Consider the following 27,696-nt stretch of genomic DNA (forward strand, 5'->3'; position numbering starts at 1 on the left):
AGAGCATATGATCAAAACCGCGTGGGCGTAACTGCATTCATAATGAGCTAAAGGCGTCGGATAGTTCGCCGTGACGCCGCGGCGCCGCCGCTGTCGCTGCTCGTGCCCGCAACTGTCCTGCCGGGATGACTGGCGTCGAGCGACGGCGCGCCCGTGGTGTTGGCGGCGTGGATATTGTGCCCGCGTACATTTCTACTGGCCACCCTGTGGCCGGAGACCACCATAGAAAAGATGAGGGCCCCCACGAGACCGACGACGAGGGCGGCTACGATAATCGGCAAGACGACCCTGCAGGGAAGGAAGCTCATTACACAAAGGCTTCTTCAGTGAGAGTACAGCATTATATGAGCAAAGCAGGCGCTTTGGTGAGCTATGGAGCCATACTTAGCTTTGCAGTTTTACACCAAGCTAATAGCAACGCTCAAAAAAGAAAACAGCCGTATTGATTTAGTCATCAGTCGAATGTAAGGTGGTCAGCATTAGGCGTCTTTTGCAGGTGTCAGGATGCTCGTAATAGACCCTTAATGAGGATAAACATTGAATATATGTGACCTTGATGAAGATGAATGGGGCCCTTTTTATGTGCCGAACGGCCAAAACTTGCAAGCACCACTGCCCAGTAGCCTGGTGTGTTTAAGTCTGTTCATTGTGGCTGTGCGGTTTCTTGAGCGACCTACTCTATAAACAAATTAAAGAAACTAAATCTCTCTGTCTGCAACCTCCAAACCGTACAATCTCTTGGGACAGTAACAAATCGACGCGGATCTTTTTTCGTACGAAGCTGCAGACATGCATTGGTTGAAATTGCGAAACTAGGAGAGATAAGCCATTGTAGTCGGCCAACGGCTTCTGGAAGCAGAGACGGCCTCTGCAACTCTCTCTTTAAGTCACCGAGTCTTGCCCAGTCGACATTCGCATGCCATGAATATAGGCTGCGAGAGAAGAAGTGACGGCAGCATGGATAGGACAGGGCATAGGTGGCTCGGGTACTAGATCGAAAGAACACTCCGTCGACAGAAAATCTTCTTTCTATACTGCGCCAGATATGGACGCCGCATGAAACATTTTTCTTTCGGCTTTGCGTTAGCTGTCGTTTGTTTCTAAAGCTACCTGTGATACTAACAGCCTGTTAGAAGACATAAGGAAATTTTCGCCGGTGCGTTCTATATGCGCCGTAATGCAGGAGAGTTTTTGTCGACCCTGAGTTTGTTTGGCTTTGTATGAGAGACGCTCACTGTCTGGAAATGCCGTGCGCAACACGCATTTGCTTACGTAATTCTGACCGCAAGTTTTGTTCGCTATTCCCAGATTCGACGGGTATTTATGCATGAGTAACATTTTGTTCCTACCTTGCTGAATCAAGCGGCAGAAGAGCCGAAAGTTGCTTAAATGTTGTACTGTCAGCTAAAAATCAATTCTGGTCACTGGGACTTGTGACGCGGTGGATTTTACATGTTAATCATTTGCACGAGAGGCAACGAACTACGACTAGATTAATCTGTCTTATTTATAGTGATATTTTACTTGCCTGCCCCTGATTTGCTTTCACGTTTTCTAGTCCTCTTGAAGTTTTGAATGCTATATTACTGCACGTTTGGGATGCACAGCGCTAAATACCTAGCGAGACAAGTTTCAGGTAACTAATGCAGCTTTCCGAGCCTGTCCAGACTCTTAAGAAATAGGCAGGGAAAATCGGTTTTGTGGCAACAAACCAGACCGCTGACTGCCTTAATAACCTCCAGAGGATGCTGATATGGGTGGCTCGATAGGAGAAAAGCTGGCGACAGACTGAGCTGAAGCGTGTCTCATGCGCTCCGAATAGAGGAAATATGAGAACCGATCACCGGCTGCTTCCATCAACAGCTCAATCCAATATATTCCCAGCGGTGCTGTACTGCTGATGAAATGCAGCTAAGATGTAGAGCACATTCGGCAGTACCAGGTAATTGGTGCTTTTCATTGCCATAAGCCCTATGCAGGATATATCACCCTGATCTATTCTACTCCGCTGATTCCTGTTTTAGGCCTTTGTGCCTTAAAAGCTTTAAGGACCTTTATCGGCGATCTCATTTGATCATGAGCTGGAACTTAATTCGAATTTATATGTTGTTTTGACGAAATTAGAAGGCGCCGACCAAAAGAAAAGATGAGATGACGTTTCGGCTCCCCCACGGGAGCCTTGTTCACAATGAGGCACAACGTAGCTGCGTTGTCCATTTTTATACACGGCGCAAGAGCGAACCCAGGGACCTGGCGTAGATTGGGGGCAAGTTCCCGTCATTCCGATTAAGCGTATGCGCTGTCGTCTGGATAATGAGCGATTCCGATATATGTTGTTTTTCGTTATGCTGTGTGTCCTTTATATTGCATTCAACACCACAAATTCAGAATTAAATGCCTCAGGGAAGAAGCTGGTAAATGCGATTGTCAATTTTATTTGAATCAAAAAGGACGCTGATAGCAGTAATTGAAGCTGTAAATGAAACTACGCATGAAACTGCGCGACCACACATTCTGAACAGCAATACGACTTCGAGCCTGCTGTTGTTGCGTAATAAAATGTAAGATAATGAAATATTGCCGCGGTAATCAATTCAAAAACAAGAAGCGGGATAAAACGCTCTGTTAGTACGGTTAGAGAACAAGGGCTTTCTTAGGTACGGAATCTATTGACACAGCGTTACGGCTGTACTGTTCAGTGTATTGAAACCTCTAAATCGCTCGATGTGACTTACTGCGCCTGGTTTTTATCTTCGTCAGCCGTCTTGGTAGGAGACCACATGGCCGGAACCTGTAAGCAGAATTGGAACCAAAAGGTCAATAAGGTGACAAAAAAGCAATGTGTAACCCCCTCTTGCACGTCTAAAGCGAAGCGGTAGGAAGAGGTCAACTACTGACTTATGGCTTCCTTTCAAGAACTACCGCCTTCCACGCCGACATGAATCTGGTCCACTTGACTAATGCTGCCATTTTTTGGTAATTTTTGGTAATAATTCTCTGAAAAATTCGTCAGATCAAAATACTCTCCCGCGTCACTGCAGGAGTTGTAATGAATGTGTTCCAGGTTTTAACAACATTTCTGTTATCGGAAAAGGGAAAAACAGGGAGGAGAGGGAAATCCTTGAGGCCTTTCATATTAGGCTGCAAGGCTGCAAGACACATGCATCAGTGCACCGTGCTTGCATCTCACTAGCAAGGAAGTTAATTTCCTAAGCAGAAGTGTGCGCGTGGAAGATTGAGACATATTATCTGTATTTTGTTGTTTGCCAGTGTTGGAGCGTGTATCCACTCCTCGGTGATCTGCCACTTATGTATCTGTTTGTTTTGTTTGGTGTGTCTGATACGCATGCGTCTTCTGGTGACCTAGGTTGGCCGTTTCTCGATTAAACTTCAGTTGTTAGTCCAGCGTTGTCCTGTGTTCTTCTTCTCCTCGTGTCTCGTTCTTTCGCTGGTGAAGTTATGTCTGATGTACACCAACTAGCCCACATGGCTACCTTGTTACATTTTTGGTAGCTAGGCATCGGTGGTTTTTCATCACGAAGTGCTCCGAGGCAGATGTAGGCCTCGACCACATTTCTCTTGGAGAAACTACCTCAATGAGTCACTGCCCCCCCCCCCCCCCAATAAAAAATAGTACATTTCTCGCTTTATTGCAGAAAACGAGGAAGTTAAAACGATCAGAGAGTATAGCTCCCCTACCCTACCCACCGATATGCCACGCGGCACCGCCTTGGTTTCTGCATAGGGTATCAGGTACTCTGTAGCGAGAATTATCCACTTACTGCCGGCCGACGGAAGAGGGAATGGCCCCGGAAGACCCTCTGCCACACTCCCTCTGACAAGACCCTCTGATTCCCTCTGCCACACTATGTTAATCAACAAACTTTTTTTGTTACGGCGCACGAGGCACTGCACATGATCTCTTCATATCTTATTTAAGCCATCTCAAGCAGTATGTTGCGTTGGGTGAACATTCGTCAGAGTCTAAAAATACCAATACAGGAGTACCGTAAGGAATCATTTTGGGACCCCTGTTGTTCTGTCTGTATATTAATGGTCCCCAAGATATCATCTGCGATTCCCTGGTCAACCTCATATGTTATGCAGATGATACCACGCCCCTAACCACAGGCAAAAACACAAAAGACATTGAAAAAACCACTAGCAAAATCCTTATTGATTTGAAATTATATCTCAAGTCAACGTTCATAGTATGGGATGAAAAACCTTATCTTCAGAAAGATGGCATCTGTATAGGTTCATGCATTGCACCCATCCTCAGCGATTTGTTTTTAGCCCGTTTGGACAGGTCTTTTGCTTGTATTGTAAAACATACCAATGTAATCAAGATTTTTAGGTACGTTGAAGACTTTCTGATTGTTCTTAACAGTAATGACAGTTACTTTATGGATGCCGTTCTTAATGTTCTCACTCTTTTTCGTAACCATTTTATTCCTCTTGAACTAACGTTTGAACTACCTGAAAACAGCGTTATCCAATTCCTTGATATCAGCATCACAATGCACCATGACCGGACGTGCTGGATGTTCAAACCTCGTGGCGAAAAACCATTGTTACCTTTTCATTCAGCCCATTCTAAGCTCGTAAAAAGATCTATTGCTAGCCTTTCATTTTTTAATTGTTTAACTCATGCATGAAAGTTTTTCTCAGCAGTGTAAGAGGCTTGAGAATGCTGGATACCCTTCCCATGTCCTAGTGTCTGTGGCGGAAGGTGTTTTGAGGAAAGTCTGCAACAAAAGAGGCCAGGATAACCAGGAAGCCATGAGTAAGAAAGAAAAAGTCGCCGTCATTCCTTATTTTCATAAGCTTTCTCATAATCTAAAAAAAAATAGCGCAACGTTCGGGAGCCAGAGTGGTTTTTTCGGCGCCTAAGTTGAGTCATCTTGTGTACGAAACATTTAAAAAAATCTAAAAAGGGTGTTGGTTGTACGAAAAAACATAGGAAAAAGTTTGTCAATTGTATTGAAAATGTCATTTATCAGATTCCTCTTTCCTGTGGCAAGCAGTATGTAGGGCAAACCGGCAGATGCCTGAATGATAGGCTTCGAGAGCACGGGCGTGACATAGATGATATGCGTGGAAAAGGGTTGTCAGTCCACTGCCGTGGGTGTCACTGCATACCGCTTCTTGAACAATGCATGGTTTTAAAAGTGCACAACAACCGATTGACACGAGAAATCATAGAAGCGGAATGGGTATCACTTTTGAAAGATGATTGTGTTAGTACCCCCTCTGTATCATTGCTGGCAAAAGAGCTCGCATATCTGTCTGATACGCTTTGCTAGCACATGGTTTGACGGCGTGTTGGTCGCGTTGTCGATATAAAACCACCTTTCTTTCTGATATAAACCATTGTTGGAAGCTAGCGCCGTGTGTTGTCCGTCTTTCTGTGTCCTCGTCTCTTTGCGCAACGGTTTTCACCTTTCAAATATGAACCAACAAGCCTAAGCATATACCCTCCTTATTGATGTTTTGAACTGAATGGATAAAAATCGTTTACTTGTAAACGCTGAAAAAACAAACGCGGTACTCTTCCGGCCAAAGAATAAAACTGTTGATTTGCCAAAAATAGATCTTGGTATGCAGAAGGGTTGAAATGCGGGCCAGTTGGTACATTGTAAACTGAGAAAAAACCAGTCACACAAGACGACGGACAAGAAGAGTGTACACACCACAACGACTGGACTAACAACTGAAGTAACTTCAGTTGTTAGTCCAGTCGTTGTGGTGTGTACACTCTTCTTGTCCGTCGTCTTGTGTGACTGGTTTTTTCTCAGTTTAGATCTTGGTGCCACTTCCAGGGATCTTCTCGAGGGCATAAAAAACCTTGGGGTTCATTTCTCCAGTAAATTAAGCTGGTACATATATGTAAATGAAATACATAAAAAATTATGTAAGATCATTAGCCTACTTAGCAAAAACAGATTCGCAATATCAATGCGAGTAAAGCTGCTGATCTATAATTCCATAATTTTGTTCAAGGTAAGCTATGGGCACTTGGTTCGGGGGACTACAACCAAAACGAGTACAAAAACACTGCTCATTTTGCAGAAAAGGGCCTTGAGCATAATTTAAAATGTGTCTTTCGACTTTCCCTCTGCTGAGTTGTTTCATTGTTGTAATGTAATTAAAATAGATAATTTTTACAAATATCACTTAGCTAACTCATACCGTTCATCCACAAAGCAAATAACCCAATATTTGCGTATCTATCCAAACTTCCGCTAAACACACCGCTTTACAATACCCGCCATCCCGAGCACTGGCACGTTCCTATACCTCGCAACAACTACTCTCTGCAGTCTTTGACACATACTCTTCCATCAATGCTAAATAATTTTGAAATGAAGAAAAGTGACATTACCAGCATGTCGAAGAAAAACACTGGAAATATTTTTGTTTGAATATGATTACGTTTCAAGTGCTTGTTTCTCTTTTGGCTTCATGTTAATTTTTTCCTACTTTTTTGCCTTGTGCTCAATATAGTGAGCTGTTGCTTTCTGAAATATCTTATATATAATGCTTCCAATTTGCCTGATTATAACTCTCTATATACGACGGGTACCAAATCTTCACTTGATTATTGTTAGCCAACGTGTACAAGGCAACTTATATGAATTGTATGACATATGTTTCCTTGAACTCCGTCTCGATGTATGGACGACTGCTGCCATCACCTGTAGGGGCAGCCACCGGGTCAAGCAACCGATAACGGTAGCTTTTTGTGACTGCTCCTTGCCTGTGGTAAGGGAAAATAAAAATGAATTGAACTGAAAGATCCATGCTGACTTGGTCAATATGTAAATATAATTTCTTATAAAGTAGACGCACACACGCTTACAAGAGTTTAATGACATCTCGACTGGGAATAGTTATTTTTCAAAGGCTTTGAAGAAGCCTGGTTCCCACGGGAAACATCAGTAAGCCCTTATTCTGCATTGAAACACGTTTTTGATCAAGTTGGCGCATGGTTTGCAGAAAAAAATAAAGCTCCAAAGAGGACAGCACAGAGGAAGCGACAATACAGGCGCAACTTGCTACTGCTTATTCAAACCAAAGACAGCTGAATATATAGCGATTAAACTAGGGAAGTCGGGTGAACAATAACAGGTGCGAAGCGCCCGTCACGTCGTCTTTTCCTCTGTGCTGTCCTGTTTGGACCTTTGTTTGTTCTGCATGCCCTTGATATGATTTTAAGCCCGTGTCGGTCTAGTTTGTAAGTATATAACTTCTGGTTCATCATCATCGTCATCATCAGCCTGACTACACCCACTGCACTGCATGCCTCTCCCATGTCTCTCGAATTAACCCTGTCCTTTGACAGTTGCCGCCACTGTATCGCCGCAAACTTCTTAATCTCATCCGGCCACCTAACTTTCTGCCGTCCCCTGCTACGTTTGCTTTCTCTTGGAATCCACTCCGTTACCCTTAAGGACCAGCGGTTATCTTGCCTTCGCATTACATGCCCTGCCCAAGCCCATTTCTTCCTCTTGATTTCAACTAAGATGTCATTAACCCGCGTTTGTTCCCTCACCCACTCCACCCTCTTCCGATCTCTTAACGCTACACCTATCATTTTTCTTTCCATAGCTCGCTGCGTTGTCCCTAACCTAAGCTGAACCCTCTTTGTTAGCCTCCACGTTTCTGCCCCATAGGTGAGTACCGGTAGGATACAGCTGTCTGGTTCGTAGTGCTCCTTATCGCTGGACGCCGTTTTTTTGTTTCCTTGTCTCTTTCGCAAAATTCTGCTGCTCACTATCAACGATGTTGCACTCGGTCAGGTTTCCTCCTGGGTGCTGCACCACCCACACGTAATCATGGGCGATGTTAATCAACCACTATATCCTGGCAGCAGCGAGGTTTGTGGGACGTATGTCAACGTGCTGGCGGTAGCTAAATCTCTGCCCAATCTTCTCAGGGAAAGGGTGAAGCTTTGGAAAGCGTGTGCAATCGGGGCGATAAGTGTACGGTATGCGTAGTCACGCAAAAAAATCTAGTTGCGCTGCCTCGCGACCTGGTAATGTTAAAATCTGATAGAGCGTAAAGTTTCAGGCACTACAGGCAATTTGCTTGCGTGAAAACTCCGAAATAATGTTTTCCCGCACACCCGCACTCAGTAAACTTTTGCGGCTGATAGTGCGCCATGGGTCGCTTCTATGCGCTGCATTGAGCCAACACCTTTCGTCTGGCCGCTGGTGTTTACAATAGAGGACCGGACATGGCTCCACGCTATAGTGATAAGACAACAGTCGCAAATCGCGGTGAAAAGTGGGCATCGCTTTCAAGGTGCAGCCATACTTGCACATTGAACACATTTGCCGTGAACTCGAATGCTTCCTCACAGAAGCGTACAGATAAAGAAAGCTGAAATACATCACAAATGCTAAGGATTCCAAGATCCATAAGTGGTTCAAAGCGAAGCAAATACACTTGCTTCTTTATATTCGGAGGCGGAAGGGGCATATAATGAGCGCTGCTGCAGACTGGAAGAAACAAGACATCCCAAAAATTTAGAGGACATAGTAGTAGCGCTAAAAAACAAGGACGACAGGGTAGAGAAAGACAACACAGGCGCTAGACATCAAATGGACAGGCCCTGGACACTTGGCGGCACATTGCAAACGTTGTAAGCATGATGACAAAAAATGTACCGCTTTGTTTGAGCAGACACGTGTGATTTATGTCAGTGCAGATCAGAAAGAGCGGGAAGTATTGGAAGCCTTTATCATTCACTTGGAAAGGCAAACGTGCGTGAGCGAACCAAATGTTTATCTGTGCACTAAAGATTTGAGGTTCTTGTGTCGGGAAGTGCCATCACGTATGCGATGCAATTGTTGATTTTTGTATGCTCCTGATTGTCGCCTATAAATTCGTTGTTGTTCTCGAGAATATAGCCAGTTGATGTGTAGCGCCTGTGTTGTCTTTCTCTACCCTGTCGTCCTTGTTTTTTAGCGCTACTACTATGTCCTCTCAATCCAAACACCAACTAGCCCAGCTTTCTGCCTTAAATCCCAGAAATACGTCACCCTCACTTTACAAGGTTCAAAGAAATTCTGAGTGCGACGTTATGTACGGAGGCAAAAGGGCGCACGACCACTCGAGGTTCCGCTAAACTCCGGCGAAGCGGATATCCGGTGAGCGAGAGTGGATTTAACCATGAAAAACTCGGCAGGAAAACCGTAGCGCTTTCGAGAAGAGCTTACAACTGGTGGTATCCGATCTCGAGAAAGGCGAGGATGTGGGGTTGTTGTTTGGCACCTGAAATATTTACCTGGGTAGCATGCACGGTTTCCCTGCCTGCTTTAACTGCTTGAACAGTCTACACCAACGTCGTTTTTCTGGCTACACAGCGCGCTACCCTTCTTTTCCCAGCTTTGGCTCGTTGTATCCAGCCAAGTCAGGCCTCTTTCTTTGTAGCACTAGTGCGCTTGGCGCCTCTCGCTGCAGTCGCTCTTTGACGCATGGCAGCGCCTGCAGGGTCTTCAGCAATGTTATGAGACATTGGTAGTGACGAATGAAAAAATGAACAATTACTAAGAAATGATTTGCATCACATCGCGCATGATGGTATTAATTGTAACACGTTGCGCGAGCGGCTGTAGCCATACCACAGTAATCTAAAGCATCTGGAATCTAAGCAACTCTGTCTCCGGCGCCGCTGTTTGGAACCCCACCTGGGGCTATATTACTACTGTTTGTTCTCTCGTTATTCCTATTACGATTGAAAGCTCGAATGCTTCAGAATGAGTTCGGCCTCATGTTGAGTATAACGTTCAACTTAAGGTTCGCTCCGGTTTCAGCACAATATTCGTTTGAATTTAACGAGAATGGTAACATAAATTGTTTCATGAGTAAAATCCTCGCCCCTTTTGACGTCTCGTCGCCAGCCGCAGCCGTCACGTGCGGGCACAGCGCAATTTAGCGAAGCTTGCGTAGAAACTACCGCTTCGCCTCCGGAAATTAAGTCCAGGGAGAGCCACTCCTTTCAGTGGCAGAAGAAAGGGAGTTGGCCCCTTGGAGTCAAAGCGCGAGCGATCTTTCTCTTAGTGTAGTCTTTCTCTCCACGAAGAGCTATGATACCTGTCAAATATCCTCGCGGTGGTTACTTATCTCGACATTGCCATATGTCTAAATGGCTCCCCTGGAAGACAAAGGCTTCTCCATTTCATATCTCTTCAATTATTTTTGTGCTGTGTCAAGTGCGACAATCTTGTCGCAAACTTTTTATCATCCGTCCACCTTGTCTTCTGCCGCTATTTCCTCAGAATCAGCTACATGTATAACATTTTTGTGTTGTGTTGGGTTTAAAGGCACATAGGCAGCTAAGGCCATCATGCGCCAACCACAACATGTATAACATTTATCTATAATGCTCATAATGCGTGACCAGCCGTTATATGATATCAGGCGCTGAATCTGTGACTGGATAGTCTAGAAAACACGTTGCCCCGTCTTCTAAATAAGTTTCAAACTGCACAAGTTGATCTTTCACGTGCATGCCGCCAAGTTATACATGATGTATGTGCCACTTTATAGATTCATTGCTTCTTTATCCCTTCACGGCTTCTTTATCTCTTTCGTTTCCGTATAGTGTTGACCTAATTTGAGTAACCGAATTTCTGTTGTTTCGATGACGTGTATTTTTCTGTTTCCTTTTTTTGTTACCATTTTTTGTTGTACACTTCATTCCTTGTTATTTTTTCTAATAATACGCAAAACCATTTTTTGATAACTATTGTTTGCATTTTGAGATGCTATTTGTTTAAGACATTTATGTTACCTGCTGCCCTGCAATGTAGGGGCCGAGGGGCACGTCAAGCCAAAATTTCTGGCTTTTTTCCCTCGGCCCTCACCATGTGTTCATGGGAAAAATAAATTGAAATTGAAATTGAAATTGAAAAGTTTAACTAAAAAGCGCTTCGCACTACATTTGGTGACTCACCGCTGAAGTAATCTGCATCCAACTACTTTCAAGAAAATAAGCTGTTCACGCTCTCAGTACACTTAAAGGAGAGATTTGATTCAGTGAAGAAGAGCGGAGTTTCATACATGCCATAATTTTACACCACCGATAATACAAACCTGAAGACCCTTAACGAATGGACAAATCTCTACGGCAGCCGTCGCTAACCGTTTACAGCGCACTAAACAAACACGCTATTTTAATTGCAGCTGGTTGCGGCATTTATGTCAAAGATGAGTTCTACAAACATCGTACCAATGTGCAGTCAGGTTGCATACTGCGTGTAATCCAATGCGCAATATGTACCTTTCCGAGATGAAGGATAATAGATTTTGTCTTCTTTTTTTGAAAGACAAAATATACTGAGATTAGGAAAATGGTGTGGAAGTAATATGTTTCTGCGTTTTCGGCACAAAACGTTAAGAGAATAAGAAGTGGACAAAGTCCTTTAGCCCATGGAAGCAATCCCGTTCATTCCTCGGAACTCCAGCAAAATGTTTGTGGCGGAAGTATTTGTATTCAATTCTTCCTGTGAGCTGACAGGATAGAATACATGTTTACTTTCCATTGTCTCTGGACTGTGTTTCGTGATGCGGCTGAACAAAGAAAACTGGGCTAAGCGGCTGTCAGTGGAAAATCCAAGATAAAAACGTCTACGCCAAGCCAATGTCCAGTGCTATAGCGCAAGCTAAAAGTCGTACTTTCAAGATCGCCTACACGGATGAAAGTGTATTTTTCTCTCTAAAAGGATCTCTTCGTAATACGAGTTCCATAGTTAATTTCGATGAGTATGCAGCTCTCTTAAGCTTGTCTATCATGTTTTAAAACACTAAATGCCGGATCGACGGCAGCACAGCTCACACTGTTATGTTGGAATATGATATTCGCTCATTGCACTGTCACACAACCAATTCTACAGTCAACATTCCAAACCAGCAAGAGACCTGGCGTGAGCGACCGGGAATTAAAGTGCTGGCACGGGCGTTTTCTACTCCACACCGCTGCTTCATAAGATCTCTTGCTGCTTCATGTAACACGTGTTTCTTATGAACTAGCTGTGTATTTATGCTCTTCCTTGCTAGCTTCTTTTGGCCATACAATTTACAGGTATGTTTCTTACGGCTGCGATATCAAGTGCGCTCATCCTTGGGCTGGCGAAGCCTCGAGCAAGGCTTTCGGCTCCTCCTGGTACAGGAAACTCGTACGGACTTTTCTCGTGAGCTGAGGTTGGTGCCGGCTCAGGGAGGCCACTCAGAGTTGGCGCAGAAGCGGAGTCGGAAGCAGCATTCGGTGCCTGCAGGAAGCCGTTCAGATCGGGCGACGGTCCTCCTGCGCGGCCGCTGCTGGCTTTTCGTGACCCCTTGGACTTGTGACGGTGCGGCGAAGGCGAACCGCCGACTTCAGAGGAGCTGCGTGCAGTACCGCAGAACCGCGATAAGAAAAGGGGAATAAAATGGTAGCCAAATTTAATGAAAAAGGAAGACGCAGCTTTTACCTGTTACATTCCAGTGGCACACCAGTTTATACTCTCGAATTAGCCGCAGCGGTGGCTCAGTGCTTATGAGGTTCTGCTGGTGACCCGAAACACGCGGGATCGATCCCGGCCACGCCGGTCGAATTTCGATGTAGGCGAAATGCTGTAGGCCCGTGCACTGTGTGATGTCAGTGCGTGTTAAGGAAGCCCAGCTTGTCGAAATTTTCCGCAGCCCTCCATTACGATGTTAACCAAAGCTTGAGTCACTTTAAGAGGTTAAACCACATGAAGCGAGCTACACACTTCAATCGGAGAAGCAGCTCACTCACAATAATTTGCCTCCGACTGCCCATTGTTTCACCATGACCAGTCAGAGCAGCAACTGGAAAACACCAGCAACTTAATTTATAGGCTACGCAGTAGAGCCGCTGACCGATCAAATGCTAATTAATGATATTTAAGTTGAAATCGAAAAGAATAATTGGAATGGGCAAGGCATGCAACGCGATTGCAAGATTAGGGAAGTTCCAAAGGGTAGCACAGTGGACTTTGAGATGACAAGCGCAACAGGGGCAACAAAACGTTATGTAGGCAAATGAGTTAAGGAGATATGCGAGAATCCATCGACATGTCACGGTCTACAGATCTAAGAGCGTACGTTGTTGGGCTAGTCGGTCAATCATGGTGAATACAAGGGGGGTACTGCGCACAAAAAGACAAGGACAAGAAGATAACACAACATGCGCAGACTCGTGACTAACTTTATTTGAAAACACGACACTCCTTTTATAGTTTCAAAACTGTCACATCACACACATGATGAAACCAAAAACCTGTCTTCATTGTGATACAGTTTGATAGAAGGGTCACTTACGTAATCTTTATCCTTCTGTTTGATGCAAAACGCCTCCGCCAACTCACGCGCCACCTGGTCACGGCTCCTCCTCAAAACTTTTGTATCTGTCAGCAAAGGCAGGCCAGGGTTATTGCGCGTAGCATCCGGGCATGCGCCACAATGCAGGGGTAAATTCGACCCTGTCCCTGATTTCATGGAAAGCTGGTGTTCCCTTAATCGCTCATTCAAACATCGGCCTGTCTGACCGATGTATGCCCTGCCACAGGTGAGGGGAATCTGGTAAACGACACCCGTCTGGCACCTGACAAAACGAGTGGCATGACGCTTCTCGCAGTCCGCTTTCCTCTTCCCTCCGGACATGACCTGAGGGCCCAATGAAGCCAACTTGCATGGGGCGGTAAAAACTACCGGCACGCCGTACCGTTTCGCCACGTTCTTCAAGTTGTGGAAAATTCTGTGAATATACGGTAGAACCGCTGCCCTCATTTCCTTAGAACGGCCACTATCCCGGCACGTCCTATTTTTCAGTTTGCGCAGAAGCTTCTCTGCCACTGCAACGATGATTGAAGCAGGAAAACCAGCCTTCGTCATCCTAATTACCTGATTATTGAGGCTCTCGTGCACCAGGTGAGCGCGAGACTTAGACAAGGCGCCCTGCAGGCAATAGGTTCCGATAGCCCGTTTAACATTCTTGGAATGTGCTGATCTGAACGGCAACAGGTCTTTCCGTGCACGTGGTAAGTACATCCAGCAAACGTGATTTGGTGTTATAGTCAGGTTAATATCTAAAAACTGTAGCTTGTCATGCTCCGGTAACTCGTGAGTAAAGGTTAGACCCTTCCCATGTCGTCTGGAAATCGATAAAAATTCTTCCACAATCACAGTGTGCGTCGCGCCAGGTCGATCTTTAAGAAACACTAAATAGTCATCAACGTACCTAAATATTTTCAGAGTAATCTCATCGTCAAAATAGCGCACCAGATCACAGTCAATGCTGGACAAGAAGATGTCAGCCAGTGCAGGTGCCACACAGGAATCAATGCAAATTTCTTTGCGCTGAACAAGGACCTGATCGTTAAAAGATACAAAAGTAGAACCAAGATAAAACTCAAGTAAAGACATAAAATTGTTCAGCGTTGTACCGCAGGCATTCTGAAAAGCTATTACACCCCTATCTTCAATACAAGACCTAACGGCGCTAAACAGGGCATCGTGGGGTATTGAAAAGAACAAGTTTTCAACGTCAATTGAAAAGGCGTAGCCTACAGGCGGAGCATCCTGTAGGTAGGCGACTATATCATCCGAGTTCCTAGTCAAGAATGGGTCTTCCACTACCACCAATTTCAGACACTTTTGAATAAACACACTTACTTCACGTTGCCAAGTACCTTTTTCACTTACTATGCACCTAAAGGGCTTGTCAACCTTATGTGTTTTTACAGTGAAAAACAGTTCTAAGCTATCGCGCTTGGAGTTAATAACTGACAGTTTATCTAAAGCAAGGTCCTTGCACAGCACAGAAGCTTGGGTCTTTACCTTTGACGGTTTCACCTTCTTCCGAACAAAGTTCTTCTCGACTGCTTGAGCAGCTTTTTCACCAAACATCCCCGAAGGCAGGACGACGAAGCCTCCCTCTTTATCAGCTTGCAGAAGGGCCAAGCCCTTGTCTTTGAAGAAAGAGACAACTTCTTTTACTGATGTCTTGAGGCGTGAAGTGCTCCCACTCGCAGACCTCCGAGGCTTAGCAGCAGTCCGTAGAAGGCTGTCAACACCCTCTAGTAGGCACCGCTCCTGGTCCTCATCAGATGCCTTCCGCGCCAGCTGCCGGTTCAATGAAAGAAGCTCACCATGATTGACCGACTAGCCCAACAACGTACGCTCTTAAACTATGTTTCTTCTACCGTGGGCCCTTTCTTTTGTGTTTCTCCTTCAAACTGTCATGTTTAAACTGTGATTAGCGCCATTGTAGCTGCGACCTGTCGCACAAGGTTTTTAGGTTTCTGTCTGAAGAGAGGCCTGGTGCCTTCGGAATTCATCGCTCTGTTCGGGTACATGGTGCCGTCTGCGGGACATGTTAAACGCGTGTGCAAAATTCTAAGATCTGAACTTTGGCGTCAAATCAGACTCCTATACGACTGGTTGCGTCTGCTCGCGTTCCGGACAAACCCAGAATGGGTAGGAGAAGTAAGGCTACGGGCCTTACGACGTCAGACAGCCCAGGCAGTGGATTTCTGGTGGAAATGTCTCCTACTACGTCTTCCCAAAGATAGGCCAAGATCCAAGGATAACGGTGGTTCCGTGTCAGTACTGGGCGATGCCGAGTTACCGAGTGGAATTGTTGAGGTGCTGAAGAAAGGACCGAAGTTCAGCACTGAGCCTAGTGTGCCTGCGCACGAGCTTCTTTCATTGAACCGGCAGCTGGCGCGGAAGGCATCTGATGAGGACCAGGAGCGGTGCCTACTAGAGGGTGTTGACAGCCTTCTACGGACTGCTGCTAAGCCTCGGAGGTCTGCGAGTGGGAGCACTTCACGCCTCAAGACATCAGTAAAAGAAGTTGTCTCTTTCTTCAAAGACAACGGCTTGGCCCTTCTGCAAGCTGATAAAGAGGGAGGCTTCGTCGTCCTGCCTTCGGGGATGTTTGGTGAAAAAGCTGCTCAAGCAGTCGAGAAGAACTTTGTTCGGAAGAAGGTGAAACCGTCAAAGGTAAAGACCCAAGCTTCTGTGCTGTGCAAGGACCTTGCTTTAGATAAACTGTCGAGAGCAGTTATTAACTCCCACAGCTTAAGAACGGACATGGAAGATATATGGAGAACCGCAACTGTGAAGTCCCTTCCTCGAAAGCGAAAGACAACATTTTCCCTCCGCGATAGAAATAGAAAAGATTCGTTTTTTTTTTCAGAATTTGTCATGGTCACTGACTATTTATTTATTTATGTATTTATTTTATTTTATTTTTACATACTGCAGCTCCATTTGGAGCTATAGCAGGAGTGGGAGGTGTACATAAAAATTTCAAGCTAAGTTATACAGTGCAATGAACAAACACGAAAACACAAGAATTCAAAAAAGCAGAAATTTAGTTACATTTTAAGAGTTAATCAGACGGCTGAATATAACTGGCAATTGCGTGAATAAATTCATGTAAGGGAAGGGGGCTGAATGAGCCAGGGAACATATTCCAGGCCTCGATGGTACGAGGGAAAAAGCTCGTGTATTCGTGTATTGGAAAAAGTATTCGTGTTCTCTTCGATCGAACAAGCTGTACATTAACAATAAATGCTAAATGTATTGCTCCGTCATGGAACGTGTCTGCCAGTTGGATTCTACGCTTGATCGCGCCGCTGCCACAGGCAGGATATCCGCTGAAGGCGCTTACAGTTCGCGCAAGTCTTCCCCATAGCAACTCAAAAGCCCGTCAAGAAAACAAATTTCTATCTTCTCCTTTATGCAGTTGCCCCAATTCTTAATAATAATACGAGTTGAATTGCTAAATACAACATGTAAATTACTTCTCCTGGCTACGCAGCTTACTTGTTTGGGCTGAAATTTTATGCATGTGAGGCATTAATGGTTCCTTTTCTGTAATATTATGTTAGGATGGAGTATTTGCTTTATTAAGCCAGAATTAATTAGTAATCTACATCTTTCACAGCGAGAAACAGCGAAATCAAACCGCATACACAGCAGTGGTTCTGATCGATCTCGCTCCCTACAAATAAGTTACCACTCCAAATTACTGGAAGTGGGGATTGCGATCAACTGATGCAACTATTTCCAACCCACGTGTGATAGCTCATCTGAGCTTTCTTCTTGAATGAATTTTTTTCTGCGTTTTGTCCTAAGCACTTTCTACTTGAACCGACCAGACTCACGCAACATTCAGTTAACATCTCTGGTATAATTTTGTTGACTGCGCCTGATATAATTTTTTCATTAACTTTCCTATCTGGTTTCAGCAACCAATGTAATATTCACTTTTATATTCAAGCTACCGTCTTTGCTAAAAAATTATTGAAATTCATGTTATTTTTGTTGCTATAAATCATTGAAAAATATTACTTCGGTTGCTTTAAACACTGAACTGAAAACATTCATTCATGGCTATTTTCGCAGTCATCAAGACAAAGTTGGCCTATTTTCAAACAAATATTTTGCGCAACGATTACTCTGCACACTCCAAAAATACGTGACCAAATAGCCCCTAATGCTAAGTGGTGTAATTTAAGCTTAACACGTTTGTTAAAAAACAAGAACATAAGCGTCATTTCGTGGTTCTACTTACTTTTCCTTACTTTTCTTCTAATGCAGCATATAAGGCAGCCATCATGCAAAGTAAAGATGAATTTTACCAGCCAAAGTTACTGCTCCTCTCTAAAAATGATCCATAAATATTTTAGAATGTGGTGAGTAATAATATAAGTAATATTCTAGTCATTATGAAGCTTATAAAGGATCATGAATGCTGCAATGCTTTAAATGGTGTAATTGATTCCTACTTTTCAACCACTTCCACTACCAATAACCCCGTTGTTCGCAACTGTGATTCTATTTCAACGAATCTAGCTATTGATGCTGTTAGCATTGCCTCTCCGATTTAAAACCAGCTCTTAGCCTGTGCAGTTACTGAAGTTATTTCATAAGTATTTCATAAGAAGTTCCTGCTCTCTGTAACTCCCTCGGGCTTCAGACTATATTGATAAATAAATAGATAAATAAATAAATAAATAAATAAATAAATAAATAAATAAATAAATAAATAAATAAATAAATAAATAAATAAATAATGCGACAGCAGAAGACACAAGAAGAGTTAATTAGAGAGATATGGGAAAGCCTTTGTCCTGCATATTTCTCTGATGATCATGACAATGCAAAGCCAAACGTCCTCTCCGCACTGTCACATATTTTGTCGGATGCCTCGGTGACTCAGTGGACATTGCGTTAGGAAGTTCCCGATCGTGTCATCACCGGGTCCAGTGGCGGCTGGATTCCGATCGGCCCAAAGCAAAACAATCTCGACTCCAAATTTTTTATGCGTACTTATTAACCACAATGGGTTGAACATAACTGGAACGCCCGTCTACAATAAAGTTTTTGTCACCTGATTTTCTCCTGGCAATTGAAATACGATTACACACCTGTGAGAGAGCCGATCATGTCATTTGAACGTTACACTGCAAACGATAACGGACGAATAAAAAAATGCCCAGGCTTAGCTTGGTTAAGCCAAGAATGCGTTGCATATTCCGCGGTCTTTTTGCGCGAGGTATTGCTTGGCGGCACTCGATTTTCTCAGCAGCTTTTCCTCCGTGACGTATGGATGGATGGATAAGAGCGCCCCCTTTGAAACGGGGCGGTGGCAACCGCCACCATGCTCAGCCGTTCTTTTTTTTTGTTTTTCCCTTTTTTTCTTTTTTTTACGTGGTTTGGTGACGTCATGTCACCACGTGAAGTGACGTCACCAAACCACGTGACGTGGTTTTGTGGCTGCCCGGCCGCGCCCAAGGGCTGAACTGAGTGATTGCAATATGCTACGCATAAAACGTTGCACAATAGCTATATACCTCAATACCTATATACCTCGTCATATTTAAGGCAGAAAATTTGATCTGAGGGGCTGTGATGGTGGTGGCGGAGGGGGGAGGGGGTTGTTGCGCCGTTATAGGATGCTCTCCAGCTGAACCGACAGAGACCGTAGTAGCTGAAGTAGCTTGTGACTGCGGCGTATACTGACGTCCTCCCGAGACACAAGGCCAACTCATGAACACTTCTGCAGGTGAGCATTATGCTTTTGCATCGAGTTTCGGGTGCCGATTTCATCATCGCGATGCTCGCCCTCCTCAGCAGGCTTTAGTGGCTCGAAATTTGATAGGCACACAGTTCTTCGAAACGGTCTATGTTTTCAAGCCAAGGGAGCGACTGGAATTACTGCTGTCGCGAATAGGAGGCGGGGACCTGTTGCTGGAGCAAACCAACGCCATCAGGTCACACAAACGCCACACCGCACAGTTCCTCACCGCATCATGCGCATTCCTATCTCATGCGCCACTACCAGAATACCTTCGTGTTAGGTCCTGCTATAAAATAATTTGTTCTGTCTTTCCCACCTAAAACGCGACATCCGTGTTAGACACTTCCTGAAACTCTCGGTAATTACATAGCCAGCATTGATGCGACTTGGCCCCGAATCTGGAATCGAAAATCGCAACATCGGGCAGAAGTCACCAGGAAGGCTGCATTGTTTCCTGCAGCTGCGCTCTCTTTTTGAAAGCAGAGCTTTTTTTTCTTTTCTTTCCGCCCGTTGCCTCGGCTCCCCTCCGCCGCACCGTAACGAGAAGAGTCGGAAAATAATCGCCGATTTGCCGAGGTGTCAGTGTGCTTCTAGTAGTCGGTAAAAAAGAACCCGCGTATTTATCTTTTAACGATGCAATTGCGTGTTGACCGGATGTTTGACGAGCTCTTGATGTGCCTGGATTGTATGTAGTGGCTATTCTCGAAAAGGGAAAGTGTAGTTTCTCATAGGAGAGCTCTAAGAACGCTAATCAAGCCCGCGGCTGTTATTTTTTTGCAATTCCCGCATATCAGGGGAGGCTTTAAAAAGCGCGCGCTGGGCATCGCCATCTTCGGCGCTAAGTGGCAATTTTTGAAGCCAAAAGCTTCCCTACCCGCACCACAGCCGCGCTTCGCGTGAGCCTTCGGAGCCAAGATTTGCCACAGCTGCGCGTGCACGAAACCTAGTGACGTCACACGGGGCACAAATAAAAAAAAAAAAACAAAAGACAAACAGTACGGCAGAAAATCTCGTATATCGGCGGACACCCGAACCGCGCTGTAAGGGAAGGAAAATAAAAAGAACATTGGTTTTAAAGAAACGAAACGGCACCTGTCTCTCTCATATCTCAGTGCATACCCGAACCGCGCCGTAAGGGCATTAAGGAAAATCAAAATGAAATGAAAATTGGTTTTAAGAAAAGGAAATGCCTGTGTCTCATATCTTGGTCTACACCCGAAAGGAATGAACACCACAGTACAGGTCTCTAAAGCAACCTTCTAAGACAGCACCGTATTCACTACACGCGCGTCTCCTCTTCCGCCTCTGTACAGGTAGTGTGTGGACGGCCGAAAACTCCACCGTTATTGTGGCGCTCCCAGTGCTCTCGCTGCCGCCGATCCAAAATCGAGAACGGTTATCACAGACTCTCGCCGGGCCTGAGAACATTATCTTGCAGGCGAAATATCACCTCTTGCCTCCCAAATTCTAAGACGCGCTCCCGCCGATCCAACTTGCACAAAAGTGATCTGGGCTCCTGGACACCAGGGTCTACGAGGCAATGAGGCCGCTGATGCGGCCGCCCGAGCGCTCACACACCGGGCTCCTCATCCTAGCTTTCCTGGTTCAGAAGCTCATAAACCGCTTCTGCGGTTCCGCGAAATCCTAATTCATTACTGCGACAGCCACCGCGTCTACCCGGTACCTGCCAAAGGGGCTAAGTAAGGCGGAGGAGCGAACTCTGCGGCGCCTGCAGATAGGAACTCTTCTCTGTCCTGCCATAGCAAAACGCTTCGATCCGAACCCAGATGGGCGCTGCCCGCACTGTGGAGAGATCTGCGATATCTTTCACATGGTGTGGGCATGTACTCACATGGTGTGGGCATGGTTTCACATGGTGTGGGCATGTACTCACATGGTGTGGGCATGATTTCCAAACGAATCCTTGCAGTATTAATGACTTGTGGCTAATCTTCAAGAACATGGTTCATGAATGTCAAAGAAAGAAATGACATTGCTGCACAAAGGGTAGCTTGAAGGCAGTTACAACACGTGTGACCAACGTGGCTTGTTGATTGTATCTCCACTTTGATGTAGTGACTGTGCGCACGTGTGCGCGTTTTTGTATGTATATATTGAAAATTTTTCCTTCCAATAAATTCAGTTGTAAGTTCAGCGCCGTGTTTGTCTACTCCTCTTCTAGTCCTGTCGTTTAGCGCTGTTTATATGTACTTTCGCCATGTACTCAAAATCCTCACCTTCCCCCTTCCCCCACCCCCACCCGAGAGGCATGGGAGACTGCCCTCCTCATCTGCTCCACACTGGAGTCCCAAAGGGCTCTAGTAAAGCGGACGTGGTCGTGGTGGAAAACATTTATAATGCAATAAATATTTACAGAGAGGTGATAGGGGTAGGCCCTATTGGCCCTTTCCCCTAACAATACTAGGTGGAGCCCCTATTCCGGGGCCCCATTGGCAAGCAACGCCGCCCGCGTCCGGTGAACTAAGGCCTTTTGGGTCTTTAGGTCCTGACAGCCGAGCAGGGCCGCCTGCCAGTCCTCTCTGGTGGGGTTGGGGTTGGGGGGGATAGATGGGTTCGATTGACACGCCCAAACCATGTGAAAGCTGTCAGCCACCTCCCCACAGCACTGGCACGTGCCATCAAAGGATGCGTTGAAATGTGTAAGTACCGCCGGGCACAGTACAGTGTTAGTAAGAATTTTGATGAGGAGCCGCTCGTCAGCGCGATCCAGTCCCTTACAAGGGGCCGGGTAGCGCCGGTGCTTCTCCTTGTAGTAATCGGTGATGTGTTTGAATGTAAGGGCCAGATTGTCTGATTGGGAGTAGGCGCCCAAGGACAGAGAGATAGCCCGGGGAGAGAGTGCGCGGGCGGCCTGATCGGCCTGTTCGTTTCCCTGCCTGGAGGCCCTGGTGACCGGGGGCCCAAATCAGGTTGCGTGGAGTTGGATCTTCGCATCGGCAGCTATATAGACGGGGCCTCGTCGTATGGTGTCCCGGACTAAGGATACCGACCATGCAACAGGATTTTCTGACCCTCAAACTCTCTTAAGTATTAAAGTTTTTCACCACCACCACCCAGTGCATTGTGCGCCAACTGTGACAGCCATGACATCAAACCATAGTAAAATGGCAGTTTGGGCGAGTTGGTTAAGCATCTTGTAATAAAAACAGCGCAAGGACACAGGACGAGAACGGAGAGTAGACACACACGGCGCTGAACTTGCAACTAAGTTTATTGGAAAAACACGCTGCTTTTCAAGGCAGGGCGTCATGAAAGCGCGCGCATGCGCTTTGTCAAAAATACACTTATCGGGTAATAAAATGTCTCCTAAAGGCACGTGTGATTATCGGTGCTAACCACTGTTTAGCAACTTCATTTCCTTAGAGGACAATGCTACTGAAGGCTGGCTGACACATCTGTTTCCTTTCCTCAAGATATGAAATGCCTCTGCTACTTCCCTCGTGCTACGATCGTTATGTATGAACAAGATTTCGGTGTCAACGAAAAACGGGGTGCACTTACACTCGAGACAATGCTTGGCCAAGTTTGTTGAACTCTTACCCAAAGAATTTTGGTGCTCCAAAAGCCGTACATTAATGCAGCGACCTGTCTGGCCAATATAAGTACGGCCACAGGACAGAGGAATCTGGTAGACCACAGCAACCTTACACGAGACGAACCTGTTTGCATGATTAATTTTACACCCTGTTTTCTTTCCCATTCCATCCCTCTTCCTTTGAACAGCTGCCCCCACTTTGCCTACCTTATTAGGTGCCGAGAACACAACGTTGACACCATACTTGGCCCCCACTTTCTTGAATCTGTGCGAAAGAGAATGTACGTACGGCATTACAGCTATATTCTTTGTTCTATCGTCCACACTGGCGCGCTGCTCAGAGTCACGTTCGGAGGTTTTCAATTTCTTCAGGATCTTTTCCGCACACGACACAAGAACTGAGTCTGGGAAACCGGCCTGCTTACAGCGGTGTACCTGGGCGCAGAGGCTAGTCTTCATTTTGTGAGAACAGGATTTCTTTAACGCCATACTCATGCACCCTGTTACTATCCCGTTTTTTACTAGTTTCGAGTGGCAAGACCTATAGTTCAGCAGGGGCTTCTCACTCCGAGGGGAGTATTTCCAGCACACGTGGTCTTTTTCGAAGACCAGCAGTAAGTCCAAAAATTGTAATGTGTTATGCTGAGGAATTTCATGCGTAAATTTCAGTCCGGACCCTTTCCTTACAAAACAATCTAAAACACTTGACACGGTTTCTGCCTGAGGGGACTTCACAATCACAAGGTAATCATCAACATACCTAAAAATGCGTATAAAACCACCTGCCAGTTCATTCGCCACTTCCTTGTCGACATGACTAAGGAAGATGCTGCTGAGCACCGGGGCTACTTTAGATCCTATACACACGCCAGACTTTTGCAGGACTGTTTGGTTTTCCCAAGAGACATACGAGGGAAGTAGCACGAGGGAAGTAGCAGAGGCATTTCATATCTTGAGGAAAGGAAACAGATGTGTCAGCCAGCCTTCAGTAGCATTGTCCTCTAAGGAAATGAAGTTGCTAAACAGTGGTTAGCACCGATAATCACACGTGCCTTTAGGAGACATTTTATTACCCGATAAGTGTATTTTTGACAAAGCGCATGCGCGCGCTTTCATGACGCCCTGCCTTGAAAAGCAGCGTGTTTTTCCAATAAACTTAGTTGCAAGTTCAGCGCCGTGTGTGTCTACTCTCCGTTCTCGTCCTGTGTCCTTGCGCTGTTTTTATTACAAGACATCAAACCAAGCGTAACTGCAGCTACTCGCTTGTGTATCCAGGCTTAACCAGAGCTAAGCCACTGCCTATTTTTTTTTTACGGAAATCTGCATTCGCTCTAATTTTGTTCAAGAAAAAGCCCAATAGACGCACTGTGCCAATAGGAGCATGCACACTCAACCGCCTCCTCTCTGGCGCTTGTTCATTGTTTTTCTTCCTTAGCCTCCCGAGTAGTACTATGACTGAAAACCAGTCACAGGTATATTGAAAATGTGATTGTTCATGCTTCGCACTGTGCATGTCAGTAATAAGCGAATTACATGAACCGACATCAGCAGAGGCAAAATTTGATACAGTCTATCATTCCATAATGATAAGGGGTCGATTTCGCTGCTTTCATTTAGGGCAAACATCTGAGTGGCGTTCACTGAAAGTCCTGGTCGTGTACGACGTCAACGCCTTGCGCATCGAGCCGTTGGGATCATGTGCATGGCAAAGTCGTTTTCTTACAGTAGATCTCGATGTCCGAAACATAGCTTCTGGCTCGCAGGAAACGAACCTCTTCGGCACCACGGCGACTCTGTGTGAAATCTTGTAGGTGCAAGGGGTAAGAGTCAGTCGTGGTTACCACCATATGGGTTTGCAGCAATATAAGGTATTAATTAATAAATATTATCGCCCGCGCACAGCCAAGCGGTTCCAACAAAAAGCGTCCAAGAAAACCGCCTAAATATTTTAAGGTGGAATGCCTCATCTTTGTAAGTAAGAGTTGTCGACAGAAATGTCACGCTTTTCAATTGGTTGAAATGGTCGTGACGTCACAGTGTGCGAGTTTTAAACGGGGCCAATTGTACTTTGGCTAGTGGCCATCCAGCCAATTAAACGGATCGTATTGTGATGCTCCACCTAAGTGAGACTGAGTTTAGTTCATTGCTTAATTAACCAATTAGCCTAATCAAGCTTTCTAGTCAGATAAGATAATTAAATAAAACCGAGAAGGAATTTGGTCGAGTTCGGGAATCGAACAAGGGTCTCCGGAGTGCGAGACGAGCACAATAACCACTCCGCCATACCAGCTCGACGGTTTGGAATGAACAAAGGCGCGTCTAGTGAATACGGCGTCTTCGTTCACTCCCATCTTCCTCCTTTCCCTTAAGGCGAGGTTCAGGTGTCCACCGAGGTATGCGAGACAGATACATTTCCTTTCCTCAAAAACTAATTTACCGACGAGCAAGACGTAGAGCCGAACGGGCGATGGCGTTCTGTGGACTCCCTGGCAGCGTTGCAAGACGCTATCGCGTTCCACACTCAGAGGCGAAGCTTAATATCGTAACCACACATCAGTGACACTAGCAGCAACACCACGCTTAAGGCTTTCGCCTCTGCGCGCTTTAGGTCCACAAAGCGCCTCCCCGAATTTTTTGGCTTGGGATCTTCTTACAGAACGTTACTCTTGTATAGCAGTTACGCGCGGCGTACACAATTGTGTGTGCAATTTTATTTGTGCTGCCTTCCATTCTGCTGGGCTATAATGTGTTGCGAATAGCTGTAGATTATATTCTGAATAATCTGCGATCAGCCCAATCAAGGTATTTTAAGCTTGGCATGCGAATTCAATGAAGAGAACCGAGAAGCTGGACGCATCAGCGTATCATGTAAGCGTCAGTGAGGCGGCGGAACGCATGTGAATCCGTTTACTTCCTCTTCATACGGTGTTTTTAAAGAGTCTTTTGACAATATAAATTGATTCAGAAGGACCCGTTACAAAATACTCCAAAATAACAACTGACAACCAAAAACAATGTGTAGAGCCATGATGTGGGGATATGTGTAGAGCCATGGTGTGGGGATATCACGGCCCGTCTAAAATTGCATAATTATTTATTAGAGAAGCTTGCTATGGTCGTTTGGTACCTTGACATGTTCTTTACAAAATCTGAAATTTTCAAAATTTTCTTCCCAAATTATCACAAGTCGTGAGTGAAAGGAACAGACACCCGTGTGGGGATTCAAGAGATCGCGACAAGAGCCGCTTTTTGCGATCATCTATGGCATATGCGTAGTCTAAATTATGTGACGACGCATGCCCCAGGGTATATCGCACACCAACTGCTGTGATACGTTCTCGTCGGCTATCACGCAACCTGCGCCATTCGTCCTTGTTATCGCTTATGCTCGCCAGGTACTTTATCTCGGGTCATGGCCACACTCTTCGCATAAACTATTAGTTGCGTGCGCCCTATCTCGCTACCTTTGAGAATGGAAGTTTGCTTGCGTCAGTAACAGCTGTCAAACCTAAAGACCCTCAGTTCTGAAATAGACAGAGCCAGTCAAAAATCGTGGGCTAGAGGTCTGAGAGACCTACCTTCTAGTATAGGAGTTGCTGTCTACAGAACCAAAGTCGAATTTTGCAGCAGGCCGCTATTTGGCGTTGTAGGTACACAAAAGAGACCTGTTTTATTCATAAGGCAATGCCAACCACTTTTCTTTTATGTGTGTGTGGGTTGCCCTTGTTAACCGTGTAAATTAAAAAAAAATATTGATTGTCGTTCGGTACCAGAGTGTTGCGGTTTCACAATGCAGGATAAGCATATCAATGGCGAAAATACAGACGAAAGTCGGTCTTTCCACGTTGGTGAGACGTGGGATCGCTAAAGCTGAAATCTACACGATAGAGAGTGGGTGTTGTTCTCGTGCGATCGCTGCACTATACTGTTCACACTACTTGGAGTTTATTGCTCTCCTGTGGCGAGCCAAAGCCTCAGTCATAGGACGCGTAAATGACGCTAGATTGTGCTGACCAGACGTGTTTTGTAGGCCATTGTCTACTACATGCATGTCGAATGGAAGCTTGTGAAACACCTTGTAGCAGTGGTGTGCAGAATTTAACGTTCAGGAGCGACACAGGGGCTGCGTAGGATTCCATAGTGGAGGGCTCCGCTTTGATATGCACCTCCTCGGGGTCCTTGCCGTGCGCTGACATCGCATAGGACAAGAGCGGTTTTGAATTTCAGCTCAGTCGAAATGCAGTCACAAAGGCAAGGATCGACCCCGCGACATGTTTGGTTGGTTAGTTTATGGGGTTTAACGTCCCAAAGCGACTAAGGCTATGAGAGACGCCGTAGTGGAGGGCTCCGGAAATTTCGTCCACCTGGGGTTCTTTAACGTGCACTGACATCGCACAGTACACGGGTCTCTAGAATTTCTCCTCCAAAGAAATTCAACCGCCGCGGCCGGGATCGAACCTACGTCTTTCGGGTCAGCAGCCGAGCACCATAACCACTGAGCCACCGCGGCGGCCCCGCGATATTTTGAACAGTAGCCGAGCGCCAAAGCCACTGCTCTACTGCGGTGGTGGAACTTCAAATCCTTGTGTAAAAACGGGCTCTTCACTTTGAAATAAAGGGTGATCACATTGCATCAAACATCCGTGAATATAAGTTGCAATCCATAAAACTGCTTTGAAAATTGCAAGCTCCATCGTAGCCCGATGCGGCCTCCGTGCCCTAGGAGAAGCGCCGCATCGACCAAAGTAGGCCTGGGTTCATGCTAGACCTGGGCCCCTATATGCTTTAACTGTGCCGATTGTACTTATAGGAACACCGACTTTAGTAGCGAGTACCCCCGTGAATGCTTTTTTTCTGAATGCAAACCGACTCACTTTTCGTAGTTGGGGGACATGTCGCCCAAGATCTTTTTGGTATGCCTCCGGTGACGCCTCTTGTGTGCGCCGTGACCTACGTTGCTCGTTGGAATGACACCGGCCGCAATGATTGAGTCAGCCGGAGTGCAGTCACAGAGGTTCTTTTCTGCAGATTCCAT

At 45.6% G+C, this 27,696-nt stretch overlaps 1 protein-coding gene across 1 annotated transcript; it reads right to left on the reverse strand.

Annotated features, from left to right (window-relative positions):
• Nucleotides 1-47: 47 nt before the first annotated feature.
• On the reverse strand, nucleotides 48-27,696 carry LOC149334696 (uncharacterized). Its single transcript, XM_089557982.1, has 4 exons — nucleotides 27,536-27,696; nucleotides 12,105-12,393; nucleotides 2,736-2,791; nucleotides 48-288 (listed from the first exon to the last, which is right to left on the reverse strand). The coding sequence occupies exons 1-4, from the start codon at nucleotides 27,694-27,696 to the stop codon at nucleotides 48-50; spliced, it is 747 nt and encodes a 248-aa protein (XP_089414108.1).

This window comes from Amblyomma mixtum, chromosome 8 (assembly GCF_055824585.1).
Source record: "Amblyomma mixtum isolate Tamu chromosome 8, ASM5582458v1, whole genome shotgun sequence".
NCBI lineage: Eukaryota > Metazoa > Arthropoda > Arachnida > Ixodida > Ixodidae > Amblyomma > Amblyomma mixtum.